At 39.0% G+C, this 16,181-nt stretch overlaps 1 protein-coding gene across 3 annotated transcripts in view; it reads left to right on the forward strand.

The window, feature by feature from the left end:
* The window catches only part of LOC114031924 (kelch-like protein 14), a 137,077-nt gene that overhangs the window by 112,755 nt on the left and 8,141 nt on the right, over positions 1-16,181 (forward strand). For all 3 annotated transcript variants that reach the window (XM_027847140.1, XM_027847141.1, XM_027847139.1), the window contains exons 5-7: positions 5,277-5,355; positions 15,526-15,716; positions 15,792-15,950. In XM_027847140.1, the coding sequence (XP_027702941.1) occupies positions 5,277-5,355; positions 15,526-15,716; positions 15,792-15,950 (429 nt within the window). The remainder of the gene's footprint in view (positions 1-5,276; positions 5,356-15,525; positions 15,717-15,791; positions 15,951-16,181) is intronic.

Genomic DNA, 16,181 nt, shown 5'->3' on the forward strand with positions numbered 1-16,181 from the left:
CTGCTGCTGCACCTGCATTTTGGCATCCTGCCTCTCCATGTGTTTTCAGTCCCATGGAGACAGTGTACCCTTGATTCCTACATTGGCCCACATCGGGGAACGTTAGTCTTTAAGTTATGCTTTTCAGAATCTGTTCCTTGTGGACTAACACCCTCATTCTGTACTGTCTTCATTGCTTGCTGCTGCGATCATAAGCCCTGTCCTTTACACCACTACTTGGGGGCTCCTTCCCCTTCTCTTTATGATGATATTCCTTCCATTCCTCCCATCATAGTGAACATTCCATTCTCATCACCACGTTAAACACGGAAGTTATAGGCTACTGCCTGCTACAGCTTCCTTCTCACAATCACTGATGGAGCACGCCTGTCAGTTCACAGGAATCTAAAATCTAGGGAATCTTGTACTGCGAATTAAAGAGAAGGCAGCAATATTGCCTAATAGAATGTAAGTTCCTTGAGGGCAGGAATAGTTTCATTTTTGTCTTTGTATCCTTAGTACCTAGTACAATGCCTGGTACCCAGACTAGAAAGGGTATGACTTTATATAGTGTTCTCCAAACTTTTTTGTTCACAAACGTCTATCAATAAGGAGTTCTTGAACACGTATTCTCAATACCTACTTATTTATAAATTATATATACATATATAAATGTATATATCTTGAACACATATTCTCAATACCTACTTATTTATAAATTATATATATACATATATAAATACATATGTATAATATGCTACTTTATTAATAATTATGTTACTATTAATTATGCATTGGGCCAGCTAGGTGGCCGCCGTAGTGCATAGAGCACTGGGCCTGGAGTTAGGAAGACTCATCTTCCTGAGTTCAAATTTGGCCTCAGACACTTGCTAACAGAGTGACCCTGGGAAAGACACTTAACCCTGTTTGCCTCAGTTTCCTCATCTGGAAAATGAGCAGTCGAAGGAAATGGCAAATCATTCCAGTGTCTTTGCCAAGAAAACCCCAAATGGGGTCCAGCCGGAAATGACTGAACAACAACAAACAACAAGTAATTATGCATTATCAAACTTGGGCAAAAATAGAAATTTTGAAAGGGTAAGATAAGATGAAATAATGTTTAATCCTAAAGTAAATAGGGAGTCATTGGATTTGATTATTTAGAGGAGTGACAAGGTCAGACCTGCATACTTTGCAATCAGTGTGAAGGATGAATTAGAATGATGAAAGATTTAAATCAGGGACCCGAGTAGCAAGCTATTACAATAGGCCAGGTGACAGGTAGTGAGGACCTGAAGTAGAAGCTAGGAGAACAGGGAAAACAGGGTGGTATGGGAAATGTTAGAGGCAGCTAGGTGGCAAAAGAGATAGAGCCCAGAACCTGGAGTCAGAAGAACCTTAGTATACACATCCTACCTCAGACACATAGTAGCTGTATGGCCCTGTGTAAGTCATTTAAACTGTCAGCCTCAATTTCCTTATCTAAAAAAGAAGAAAAAGAATAATCATATAACTTTTCTCCCAGGGTTGTTGTGAGGGTAAAATGAAATGAAATTTAAAAAATGTTTCACAAACCTTAAAGTGCTATATGAATGCTAGTTATTCATACCGATGATATTTGGCAACAAATTGTATGAGCAGGGTGAATGAGAGTGAGGAAGCAAGATTGGGACCTGAGTGATTAAAAGGATAGCCATGCCTTCGACAGGGCAGGAAAGTTTGGGTGGGGGGGAGTTGAGGTGAGAGATAATATAATGAGATCTGCTGTGCAGCTGTCATTCCATCCATGCCAGTCATCCTGGGCAATTTCTTGTCCCACCAAAAATGCAAAAAGGTGAGGAAGGACCTTATAGGCTACTTGCCCTGGAGCACAGAGCCTACAAAGAGGTCCTATCAACAGGGCCCCAAGTTGAAGCCATGAAGTGATCTGGGGAGCAGGATGGGTGTATTCTGGGGACTAGAGAGGATTTCCTGAATGACACCTGCATGACAAGTGCCCTGGTAGAGATCTGGTTCTTATCACCCTGAGGGGCACTTGTCTGGGCAGAAAGGGAGAGGTGGAGGGTGAGCATAGATAAAGGAGGAAGAGTGAGGATTGTTTTGGACATAAGCTCTGGGAGGGTGAGATACACCTTTCCCCACCCCCTGATCAATTAATCATTAAATTATTAAGATTATGCCAAAGCCCCTGCTGGGACCTTGGAGATCACTGGCCTAGAGGACCTGTCATGCCAATGGATAGAGACTATCTTAGCCCCAGTGCTGATATGCCCTTTCATCAAAAGCACTCAGAGAGGCCCTCTCTGCCCTCAGACCCATCCTGAGAATGAAAAGGAGAGGAGTCCTAACGAACAGGAAGGATATTGTCATTCAACAGGGAGAGAAGAGTTGACCTCATGAACGTGGAGGAATGAACAGATACAAAGCACCAGCAGCTGCTTTAGAAAGTGCACCTGCCTTCCTGTGCTTGGCGAGGAGGGTGGAGGGAGAAGGGAAAAGCATGATTAACTGACCTGTTGAAGGTGGAAAGGAGTAAAGAGTAGTCTTATCCTACCTTTCCAGAAATGCAGATCAAATGATTAAGAGACGGAGGAGTAATGATCTGATGCTCAGGATCATAGATCCAGGGTTGAGAGCAATCTGAGGTCATCACATCCAATCGCCCTTTTTACACTTGGAGATCCTAAGGCCTGGGGAAGTTAAGCAACTTTCCCAAGGTCACATGGTTCTTAAGTGTGAGAGGGAGGATTTGAACTCAAGTCCTCTGACTCAGAGCCAGGGATCGTTCTACTGTACCATGATGTCTCCGTCCTGGGGCCAGAATGATCCCAGTGGTTCAGGATTCCATGCCTGCTTTTATTTGCATCTCTGTCTTCATGTCCTGCTATGCTACCTCTCCTCTGGGGAAGGAGTCTTGGAAGGTGACTTCATGTGTATGTCCTCATTCAAATCTTATATCTCTGTGCCTGAGTTTGGTGAGCAGCTCAGGGCTTTGGGAAGGCATATCACCAAGACAGAAGGAAAATGATGAGCTCTGGGGCAGCTAGGTGGTGCAGTGGATAGAGCACCGGCCCTGAAGTCAGGAGGATCTGAGTTCAAATCCAGCCTCAGACCAAACACTTGACACTTACTAGCTGTGTGACCCTGGGCAAGTCACTTAACCCCAATTGCCTTAAAAAAAAAATTAAAAAAAAAAAGAAAATGATGAGCTCAATGCCCATGTGCACAGCTGCCTGGTACTACGCTACCCCCCAAAGTAAATGTTTTCCCTTGTGTGCCAGTAGTAGGGGCCAGAGCCTCAGACAACACTACCAGAGAAAGCCATTGCCCCATCCTTCCCCAGTACCAGTGTTGTAGACAGCTGTGATGGCTCTCTTTTTTTTATTCTTGTACATCACTTCCCTCCAGACCCTTAGCCCTCTTCTTGTTCTCTAACATTTATCCTTTTTCCTCACCTATCCAACCTCCCTCTCAGTTCCTTACCACCCTCCCCCCATCCCAATCCATTTGAGACACTCTCAGACCTTGTCCCAGGACTCAAGAGATGTCCAAAGGGAGTCTCCAATGCCATCAGCAATAGAGGAGAAGCAGGCCCTGGGGCTGCAACAGGAAGACCAGGAGTCCTTGGCATTCCAAGTTGGAATTTTAAACACATTTTCTCCCCCAAAATACTCCTGTCATGAAACCCATAGAAACACACAACCAATTTGTATGTTAGAGGCTGCGTCTACCTATCTATAAACTGAGTGGAATTTGGAGTCCTTGTTTCTGAATTTAGCTACAAATATATTAACAGAGATTTTGTCATATTGACAGCACTTGGGGTTGATTTTTTCTTAGTTGCTTCATGGAAATCAATGCACGCTATCTAGCTCTAGACTTCCTGATTTTCTGTCAATCTGTATGTAAACTAAGGTGCATTTTAATATCAAGGAAGCGTTAATATGTTTCTGGGGCTTGACAGAAGGGATAAGCTAGTTAACCGGCTTAGGTCATTCATGTTTCCTATTCTAACAAACACCCTCAGAATGTGACATAGGAGAAGATTCTTCTTCATTCTTTCTATAATTCCCCCTAACCTGCACTGAAGGAATATCCTGAGCCCTACAGCATGACATGGCTGTCTCCTCACTCATATCATTCATTACAGTAGCTCTCTTAGCCATTTTTACCAAAACAAAAAGGATTTTGCCTCATTTCTGTGGTGAGAAGGCAGGTTAACCCTCTTAGGTTCTGTGTATGGGGCCGTGGGACAGACAGCACAACAGACAGAGTGCTGGGTTTGGAGTCAGTGCCTGCATTTAGATCCCAAGTCTGTCACAGCAGGAAATTTGTTTAACCTTTCAGGGTCTCAATTTCCTTATCTGTAAAATGAGGTCAAAATAATAATAATATTATAATAATAATAATGATAGCATTTATATAGCACTTTAAGGTTTACAAAGCTTTTCTGATTTTTATCCTTATGACAACCCTGGGAGGTATTTACTATTGTTATTATCCCATTTTACAATTGAAGAAGCTGAGATAAAGATTAAAGTGACTTGACCAGGGTCACAAAGCTATAAGTAACTGAAGCTAGGTTTGAACTCGGGTCTTCCTGATAGCTGGCCCAGTGCTCCATCCACAGTATCACCTAGTTCCAAAGTCCATTTTTCCTAAGTCTATGACCTTAATAAACTTTTATAGGCAAAAAAATAACATTCAGTAGGAAAGGGAAGGGGAGAAGGGGAAAAAAAAACATTTATTAAGGCCTATTATGTGCCAGGCACCATGCTAAGTGCTTTACAAATATTATTTCACTGAATCCTCACAATAACCCTGGGAAGTAGGTGCTATTATTACGCTTATTTTACAGTTGAGAAAAATGAAGTGGATAGAGGTTAAGTGACTTTCCCAAAGTCACCCAGCTAGTAAGTGTCTGAAACAGGATTCAAACCCAAGACTTCCTGACTCCAAGTCCAGCACTACATCTGCTGTGCCACCTAGCTGCCAAAGTAAGCAATATGACATATGGATCAAAAAAACAAAAAACACCTAGCATCTTCTAAGCAATTTAATTTAATTCACATTTCCAAAATGGAGAGCCAAAAGATAGTCATTGCATGTTTTTACATTTGTTTTGAGTGTCGTTAACTTCAAGTATTATTGAATGCAGTTCTTTTGTTGAACATGTACCTCTTCTTGCTTCCTTGATGAACAGTATCCCTTTGTAGAAAAACAGTTGGGTTGTATAATACAGTCATTTTCATCTAATTGTACTGTGTCTTAAGTGCCGCATGAATGTATTTTTACAGGAAAACACAGTACAAACTTTGTCAGCCGATACGACCCGAGATTTAACAGCTGGATCCAGCTCCCACCCATGCAAGAAAGGTAAGAGTATTCTTTGTGTTGTCTGTGCTATCTCTGGCTGTCCCACAAACAATTCCCACTTTGTGGTTTTCAAAAATAAAGCAACTAGAGGCATCTAGGGAGCCCAACAGATAGAGCACCAGTCCTAGAGTCAGAAGGACTTGAGTTCAAATCTGGCGTCAGATGCTTACTAGCTGTGTGACCCTGGATAAGTCACTTAACCCCAACTGCCTCCCCCAAAATAAAAATAAATAAGTAAAACAACTATAAAATTAATCACTGAAAGACACAGGTTTTGCATTTATCTAACCAGTAGAGTCAATCAGTTTATCAATGGGCTTGCCAGATCCATGGAGAAGAGAAAAGAAAGTCAAACCAGTCAGTGATTTAGCATCATGTGGAAAGAGGAAAGTGGAACAAGAGGATCTGTGTTCATTCAAATCCTCCCTCTGTCACACATAGGTGATGTTGGGCAAGTCACTTGATTTCTCTGGTCCTTGGTTTTCTCATCTGTAAAATTAAGAAGTTAGGCTTGATGGCCCATGAGGTCTCAAATATATGACCCTAATAATTGGCCTGACTTGTTCTTGAGTCAGTTTAATTCCACAGCACTGCAACAGACATTTATTAATCAACTGCTGTATGCAAAACACTGTGCTAAGCAGTTGAAATACAAAAATAACACTAAAAAAAGTCTCTGCCCTCAATAAGTTTAAACCTCACTATGGGAATGTAACATTCACGCATATAAGTAACAAAATGACAGGTAGCCTGGCATAGTCGAAACAGATCTGGCCTTGGAATCACAAAGTTCTGGTTCAAATACTGCCTCTGTCATCGCCTGACTGTAAGAGTATGGTCAAGCCCCTTAACTTCCTGGTGCCTCAGACCACTCTCTAAGACTGTAACTTACAGGTCAGTTGTCATATGAAAAGGGCAGCTAGGTAGCACAGTGGATGGAGTCAGAAAGACTTATCTTCCTGAGTTAAATCCAGCCTCAGACACATACTTGCTATGTGACCCTGGGCAAGTCACCTAGCCCTGTTTGCCTCAGATTACTCATCGGTAAAATGAGCTGGAAAAGGAATGGCAAACACTGCAGTATCTTTTCCAAGAAAATCCCAAATGGGTTCACAAAGAGTCAGACACAAATGAACAACAAGAAAGAAGTAATTACTTAAAAAAAAAAATTCTATAAGAAACCTGTCTTGATCTTCTAGGGAGTGGTACTTGACATGAGTTTAGTAGAAAACTATAGATGCATTAGTTTATCAGTTCCTATTTCCCTAAGAGGATAAGGGAAGAGATGCCAAGAGCTAAGAAAAGGATCATAGAATCAGAGCTGGAAAGGATGTTAGAGTCCAATCTCTCCATTTTATAGATGAGAACACTGAGGTACAGAGAATTGGAGTGATTTGTTGAAGATCACAACAGCTGTGACTTGAAGGCAAGTTCACTTGTGCTGTCCTTGAAAAAACCCAACCAAACTCTCACAGGGACTCCTAGGAATTCAATGACATGCTTAAAACAGCAACAACAAAGGAAGCCTGAAATTTAATTCCATAGGTACTGATTAAGTCCCTGTGTGGAGGGGCAGCTAGGTAGTACAGTGGATAGAACTCTGGGCCCAAAATCAAGAAGGCTTGAATTAAAATCTAGCCTCAGACACTTAGTGGCTGTGTGACCCTGGGCAGGTCACTCAAAATCTGTTTGCCTCACTTTCCTCATGTGTAAAATGAGCTGGAGAAGGAAATGGCAAACCACTCCAGTATCTTTGCCAAGAAAACCCCAAATGGGGTCACCAAGAGTCAGACACAACTGAAATGAATAAACAACAAATACTGTGTGGAAAGCACTGTGCCAGGTACTGAGGATGCAGAATCAAAACCAAAACTCTCGAGGAGCTTACATATTGCAGCATACACAGTTTTTGCTCACCCTTCTACTTTAAAGTTATAACCTAGCCTGTGATAAGACTCCTAGAAACAATGTTTGGGTTTCTTTTTTTTTTCCATTTTACATATTAAACTGCTGCCTCACATATCTAGTTTCCCAAGTCTACCTTTTACAACTCAAATCCCAAAGTCAGAAAGGAACAAAATATCAAATGTAAAGTACATGCTTGCTTTTTAAAGAAGATACATTGCTCTCTTTCTTTGCTGAAATTTCATGGCCTCCTCCTAGGTATGACCCAGTCTTGGTTTCCTAAATAAGGGCCAATTGTAGGCATGAACAGGACCAGGGCAATGGCAATAACTTACAGAATCATAGCATTCTTAATTATAATAATAATCATAACATAAAAATTTTTAGCATAGTTTTTTGTAATAGAAGTCTTATTTGTCACAAGATGCGTAAGTCAGACATTGGAATTAGTACAACTCTGGTGTGTGACAATGGTCATGACATTAAGATTTCATCATCTCAAAAGGAAAAGTTTCTCATTTTTTCCCTTGAGCTTGACTCCAACAAAGACCCACTTCCATCAGTTATCAATGAATTAAATAGAATGAAACCATTTTGTTCATACATGCATATTCACATGCTGGAATTTGGGGCACCATTGTTTCTTTCCAAAGTGACAGATGGGTCTACTTAAGCAAACATTAACTACAACTTTTTTTCCTCTAGAGGGAAATACAGGAAAGGTTTTGCATCCTTTTCTGTCTTACCCATTCCTTCATGATCCTTTGTTCTCCAAAAGTATTTTTTTAGGAAAATATTTCCTTCTTATGTAACCTCTCTGTGTCAATTAACTCCTCAAAGATGAATTACAAATTAAAGGGAAATCTCTTGATTATATTCTTGATTCAAAAATGTTCATTAGTATAGCATGATGGTATGAATTCAGACCATAAAGAAATCCCAATCCTTAACTCCTTATTCTGTATAATTTAGTCAAAAGTTACTTCCAGGTCAGGGAGAATATAGTCATGAAAAAATGATGAGATCTAATGTATTATGAGCCTCCTAGGTCTTTTTATGTAATATCTTATTCATACATTCTTCAAGACATTATTCTAATCAAGGTAGCTTTCTTAGGAGCTCTTCACATGAACCGGAAGTCCTCTACCTTTAAGATCTCTCCTCAGTGTACGCTATATGGCCTTCTCCATAGGTTTTATGGTCACCATTAATGTTATTCTCTCCTTCTGCCCTATAATCACAACTATTTAAAATAAGCCTCAAAAAATACAAAGAAAATAAAAGAAATTTAATCTGTTTTGAAATGTCATCTTCTCATCACAATAGTCCCCTTTGCTGGGGGCTTTAGACCAAGATAATTAACCTTCATGCCTTCAGCTTGGAATGCATAACTCATGTCGCGGTCAATTATCTCACTGTAGAGCCCCTAAGGATGGGAAGCATTGCTGCAAAACCTAATTAGTAATTTTTTTTTAAAAATGTGTATTGTTTACTTGATAGTCCATAATGACTTCCTCTGAGGCATTATGGCCTATCATGGCAGGGTCCTGCTTAGACAATTTTTAGCAGATCATTGACCTGATAAAAGGAGCTGCCATGGTCTGCCGGCACCCGGCAGCCACCGTTGACAGGATGGACTGTTTAACGTTTCTTTCTAAGTCATTATGGTCTATCATGTCAGGTCCCTACTAAGAGAATTTTTTTTTTTTAGATTCAGAACAATCAACTCGATAGACCAAATAAAGAGCTTCATATAGCGCTGAGTGGGAAAAGGCAGGTCTCACAGAAGCCGAGCCAATCTTCAAGTCTCAAATCTCCTATGGGCCACTTTACTCAGGCAATAAATGAAATTTTGCTGTCATCAAAACACTTCCACTCAAAATAACAAACAAGATCAGTAATCACTGTGGATTAGTCAACATACAAGCAAGAAAAAAGAGAGAGGGTGGGAAGTAGGAAGGAAGGAAGGTAGGGAGAAAGGAAGAAAAGAAGGAAGGGAGGGAGGAAGGAAGGAAGGAAAAAAGGGAGGTAGAGAATGAGGGAGAAAGGAAGGAGGGAGGGAAAGAAAGGAGAGAAGAAAGATTAATTACCATTTTTTCCAGTCAACAATATTTTCTTTAACTACTTCATTTATTTACTTTAAAACTATGAAAGGCAAGAAGAAAAACATAAGAGAAAGAGCATTAGAACCTGAGAACCTCTGTTCAAATCTCAGTTTTGCTGCTTACTATAGTATTATGTCTTTAGGCAAATCGTAATTTCTCTGGTCTTTAGTTCTTAGGCTATTAAATGGGAGGGTGGGGTTAAATGGCCTTAGAGTTCCTTATAACCCTAGACCCTATCATCCTATATGACTACTATATCTTCCTTTTTAGAAAAATGCTAAAAGCATAGGTTATCTACCCCACAAACCACTTGAGGAATATCTTGGTTAGAAGTGGGGAACCTGGAGCCTTGAGGCCACATGTGGACTTATAGGTCCTTGGGTGCGCCCTTTTGACTGAGTCCAGGTTTTACAGAAGTTTTCCTTTTATTAAGGGGATTTGTTCTGTGAAGTTTGGATTCAGTCAAAGGGCCGTACTTGAGGACCTAGAGGGCCACATGTGGCCTCGAGGCAGCAGGTTCCCCACTCCTAGTCTTGGCTATTCATAATCCACAGTCCAGTCTATCAAATAGTTTGGGTCCCAAAGTTAGGTTTTGAGTCTTTAGAAAAGTAAAAATTCATTTAACAAGCATTTATTAAATAATTGCTATACGCCAGGCACTGTACCTGGGGATAAAAAACAAAACAGCCCCTTCCCTCAAGAAATTTACATGCTATGGGAGTGTGTATGTCTGTGTGTGTATGTCAGCTAAGTAAATGCAAACTATTTGTGAATTAATTATAAAGTAATTTCAGAGATAAGAGAGACCTTAGCAACTGGGTAGCAACTGGTTAGATGTATTATAAGGACTTTTGGACGCCATATCCATGTATCATGGACAGACCATAAACTCTATCTGTTATACATAGTGAACTCCTCGAAGAGAGGGGCTGTATTTTTTCTTTCTTTGTATTCCCAGTGCTTAGCCCAGTGCCTGGCACATAGTAGGCTTAGCACAGCTCCTGGTACATAGTAGGCACTTAATAATTGTTGACTAACTCGTATTTCTTTAGTGTAGTTCATGGACATATTCACTTTGGGGTATTGAAAATTCAATTTAGGGAGACCCAAAATCTTTTATGTTGAGATTGTTACATAAGATTGAACAGTTAGTGTTGGCAAGTGAAACAAATCTGATTTTTTTTTCATTTCACTCCTAACAGTGACACTCTGTGGATGAAGTTAGGAATACATGTAAAGGATTAGATTAAGAAAATATTAACTAAAACCAACAAGTTCTGAAAAGCTGTCTTTTTTTTTTGTAACAGACAGGAATAGGACTAAGATAGAAATGTTAGAAATTCTTCACAGATGAGAACAAAAGAAAAAAAGACATTCTCACATACTATTAAAGGGATATCTAGAATTCATCAATATATCTGGGTTAAAAATTACAATATCTAAAATTTTTTGTTAGCTTAGATAGATTTTAGCAATTCTGAGAGAAATTCCAACTATTACTCCATACATGCACATGTGTACATCAACATACACACACTACAAATTGTTGTTTTTCATATAAAGATAAGTCAAAAATAAGCAAATGGATGATTTCAGAGGCTTGTAATGACATTATTGACTGAAGTTAGCATCATGAAGAAATACCACTATGCTCTACACATTTTGAGTGTTTTTTAATCATATCTAACTCTTCGTGGACCCATTTGGGGTTTTCTTGGCAAAGATATGAGAGTGGTTTGCCATTTCCTCCTCCAGACTCTACACATAGGATGTACTTAATAAATTTTTGACCGATGACTCTAAGCTTGGTATTCTTAACTATGTATCAATGTTTTAGTTTCATTAAAAAAAATTAACGTGAGAAGGAAACTCTAGTTAAAATATTTCTCCAAGGAAACTTCATAAACAGTAAGAAAAAAAGAAGAAGAAGAAGAAAGAAAGAAAAGGAAAGAAAAGAAAAGAAAAGAAAAGAAAAGAAAAGAAAAGAAAAGAAAAGAAAAAAGAAAAGAAAAGAAAAGAAAAAAGAAAAAAAAATACCAACTTGAGGACAAGTACTCTTTTCATTTTTGTTTTTGCATCCCCAGTACCTAGCATAGTACCTGACAAATAGTAGGCACTTAAGAAATACATGCTAAATTTATTTGAATACTGCATCCTAGTTGGGAAAACCAGGTATCCTGTTCACAACTCATTGGGCAACACAGAATTCACTTGATTCTTCAACTTATTTCACTTGGTATTGTATTTATGTGGTTTTATCCTAATTAAAAAAAATTTTCCTTTTACCTTTTGTCTTCACCCATGTTCTTCCTTTTTCATAGCATAGATTTCTTATAAAAGCAAATACATATACATATATATTCAACAATTATTTCATGAACACCTAATAAGTGCTATAAAAGATACAGATGTAAATGAGAAAGCCCCTTCCTTCTAGAAAGCCCCTTCTAATCTTGCAGGGTAGATAAGATGTATACAAAGAGGCAAATTATGAGAATGTCTTATGTACCATTTAAGAAACAAAGTTCTCTAGGGTACAGAAGAGAAAAAGATCCTTTTTAGTTTCAGAGTACTGACTTTTTCACATAATCGAGTATCATCCTCGAACAGAGACAGCACTAAGCTCTGTGTAGTTCCTGTTTTAGTTAGCATGTGAACTGCCAACACTAGGAAAAGAAATCTAAAGAAGATAGCAAAATGGCTGTCTCAGGATGGAAAAATAGGTCCAAAATATGGAACTCTGCTTCCCCTGCATAAAATGCATGAATAAGAAGTGCCATATTGTAGTTAACAGAAATTATTTTCTAAATAATTGTCATCATTATTAATCAATAAATGTCCCAGTTAGTCAGCAAGTATTTTTAAGCACCTACTATGTGCCAGGTCTTTTTTGAGAAGCTGGGAATTATAAAGAGTGAAGTAAAATAGTTCCTGCCCTGAAGAACTTTGCATTCTACTAAGAGAGATAGAATACAGCCAAGTACCAATGAAGCCATAATTTTTTTAAGACAATAAAGTGCCCCTCCTCCCCATGCACACAGACCAATTCCAGAATGACAGGAAAAAAACCCTATAAATGATTACTATATATAGAAAATAATGACCCAATAGTTGGTACATAGGATTTAAAGCTGAAAACGACCTAAGAGGTTAGCCAGACTAACCCACTCAAGGTCACATAGGTAGTTAGCGGCAGGTCCAGATCTCAAATCAACATTCCCTGACTTTGCCATTTCCCGCCAGGAGAAATTACCCCTTAAAATTTTCATGTCAGCAATGAATAAGAAATTCATAGTTCCCAATCAGAATATAATTGCCCTTCTTGTTTCAAGGAATGAGACTAACTATGTAAGATGGTAAAATATCTGGGAGAAGAGTAAAAAAATTCAGTTAGTCTGAGTGTTTTCCATAAACATCTGGATGTATATCCAATATGACACATCTGGATGACTCCATGGACTTTTCATTCAGATGTTTTGAAACAGTATAGATACCACTTAGTAGAGCCCTAAACTTAAAGTGTTATGTGCTCAAAGGGTCATTAATGGAGGGAAGGAAGCTTTTATTTTTTTTCTTTTTTGGGTCCAGACTCCTGTCCTTGCTACTAGTTCTTGCTCAAATATGTTGTTTTATTTTTTTTCTTGTAAGCTAGACTTGTTTTTGTTCCTGAAGGAATGTCTTTGTTCCTTAAGGAAATAAAGATGGGTTTCTATGAAAAGTGAAAATGTGTAATGATGAGTAGGGCTTTTATGTAGGGCTTGGTGTCCTTCTGAAGCTGAGATTGTTTATAAATTACTAAGCAGAGTCACCATTCATTAGAGTCCACAGATGTATAAATCCTCCTTTATGTGGAAGTGTTAAAGCAATCATAATAATTCCTCAAACTTGACCTGCAAAGACCTTGCTCCCCTGAGAAATGAAGTTTTCTTTGTTAGAGAATTGTTCTAAAAACAATCTCTATCTCCAAAAAGGGGGAGATGTTGATTCTGTTATTTCTGCTCTGTATGGGGCTTTGAACTGATGACATACATCATACTCCCTCCCCATGCCTTCCCTCCTCCCAATTCCTTCCACCTATCCTCATGTGACATGATCTGGAGAATCTTAGCATCCTGGTTGCCCTTCTCTGGATATTCTCCAGCTTATCAGTAACTTTCCCACATTTAAGGGCCAGTACTTGGCATAGTGCTCCAATTGGCATCTGACTAGGGGGGAATAAAATGAGAATTATCATCTTCCTATGCTAGAACACCATGTCTTTATTAGAGCAGACTATTATAACATTAGCCTTTTTTAAAACTATCATATCATAGCGTTTATTAACTTGAATTGACTTTATTTTGTTTTTATAATTCCAAGTTAGGTCCTCTTTTCCCTTAACATAAGACCAACCACACCCATGCCACACAACTAAAGTATAAAACAGTCATGGATTCAGCAAATCCTCTTCTCTTGTATCCCAAGTTTCATCTTCCTCCTAAATCCAGAGGCTATGTATCCTGTTCCTAAGAGGGACAGGCTATGTGTTACAAATCAGGGATGAGTCAAGGGATCCATCTTACATCTTAGAAACATATGGTTTACATCTTAGAAACATAAGGTTCCTATTCAAGCTGGTCCTGTTCTGTTTCCCATGAATTTATTGTTCCTAGGACAGAAAGTAGTTCACCTGGCTGCTGCTTCTGCCACCTGTGTGCTTGTTTTTCATCAGTAGTGAACATACAGTCTTAAATCAAGTAGGTATACTTAAGGTCAGACAACCTCAGTAAGTCTGAGGGTTTTACTTACACACACACACACACACACACACACACATTTATTTTCAGGAACAAATGTCATCCTTAGGCAAGAGGGACGTCCCAAAAAACAACAGTCTATGAAGGGTGGAAGCGACTCCTAGACAATGTTAAGTCAAAAGCCCCACCATGAAAGAAAAAGAAGAATTTGGTGAGGAGCGGATTATTTAGGTTGGCTTAATATCATCCAGAGAATTAATCAACCCTTGATTTCACCTTGCCTTTGAAAACATAAGGCAGTAAATCTAGTTAACAGCAGGCCTTGAGAAGAGGCCCTGATATTATTCCTGAGTCACTTGTGAAAGTTGGCCCTTGGATGAAATGCCTTTGGAGCAAAGGGGTAGGATTTAAAGCATTAGGTTCACTTAAGAGAACAACTTAAGGCAAGTTGTTCTATTTGCAATACTGCACAGGGGAAAAAAATAAGAAAATGATAATTGAAGAAAAATTTTGATGATGTGGTTCTCCTAGTAAATTGGGAACAATGACCCTTGAAGGACCATAAAGAAAGTGAATGTCAAGATAATTTATTATTGTTACATTATCTGCCTCATTTTTCACTTTGTCTTCCTGAGCTCTGAAATTCGTGCAAGGTACCAAGTGCCCCAAACATTAATGAATACCTTTTTCTCCTTCCAGAGTGTAAAAATAGCTGAAACCAACAGCTTGTGGATTTCTCTTTAGGTGAAGAGAGATAGAAATTGGATTTGTGATTTTATTGGTAAAGGGAACTCCTGGGTGAGAAAACCCCCTCTACCAATGCAGGTCAGCACCTCTCTCTGCAACTTGGAGTCAGTCAGTGCTAAAAGAGAAGGGGATATAAAGAGAGAGAAAAATACTGCCTTGCCCTTAAGATGTTCATGTTCCAGTGAAGGAGATGCATGTAAATGATTCTATACATAAAGGATGTATACAGAGTTCATGGAAGGTAATTTCTGAGGAAGGGTCCTGGAAAGGTGGGTAGTAGGGGTGATGAACCTGGAAAGGCCTAAAACACTGAGAAGTTAAGTAACTTACCCATGGTCACACAGCCAGGATGTGTGAGAGGACATACTTAGACCCAGGACTTACTGTCTTTGAGACTAACTTTCTATCCCCTACACCATTCTGCTTCCCTTCAGATGGAATTTAGATAGAATAGATAGAATTAAAATCAGAATTTTAAATTACAGTCAAAATATCCATATGATGGCTATAAAAGTCATGGTATTTAATATGTATATGTGTGTATAGTCTCCAAAAGTTTGGGGCCGTCTCTGATGGGGCTTCCCTCATCTGACTTAGCTGATTGGTCCACATAATTTTTCAAATAAGATTTCTCCATTGCACTAATCACTTTCTGTGAATTGTTACTTTTACCACAGGAGAGCCAGTTTCTACGCATGTCGTCTGGATAAACACTTATATGTTATTGGTGGGAGGAACGAAACCGGATACTTGTCCAGCGTGGAATGCTATAACTTAGAAACCAATGAGTGGCGTTATGTTTCCTCTTTACCCCAGCCTCTGGCAGCTCATGCAGGATCCGTGCACAATGGGAAAATATACATTTCAGGCAAGTCCCCGATCCATTTTCTGTTAGTAACAATGCCAGCCACGCTCCTCATTTTCACATCTGTTTATTTCACAGGGGGTGTTCACAATGGAGAGTACGTCCCATGGCTGTACTGCTATGACCCTGTTATGGATGTCTGGGCCCGAAAACAAGATATGAACACAAAACGAGCAATCCACACTTTGGCTGTAATGAATGATCGGCTATATGCAATTGGAGGAAATCATTTGAAAGGTCATATTTTTAATCACAATAATATTTGAGGTCATGCTTCTTGCTAAGAGGATGCTTATTAGCTAATCATAGTCAACCAAGTAAAAAACATGTTGACCAAATAAAATCTGCTTTGTGCAAATTAGCAGTACCCTTGAGCAGGGCTTTATTGGGTCTTTTATGCAGATAAGATTATTTTAAATTTAGGATAATACTGCACACATTAAAGAAATGAATAATGAAGTCCAAAGA

This window comes from Vombatus ursinus, unplaced genomic scaffold (assembly GCF_900497805.2).
Source record: "Vombatus ursinus unplaced genomic scaffold, bare-nosed wombat genome assembly UNPS02015255.1, whole genome shotgun sequence".
NCBI lineage: Eukaryota > Metazoa > Chordata > Mammalia > Diprotodontia > Vombatidae > Vombatus > Vombatus ursinus.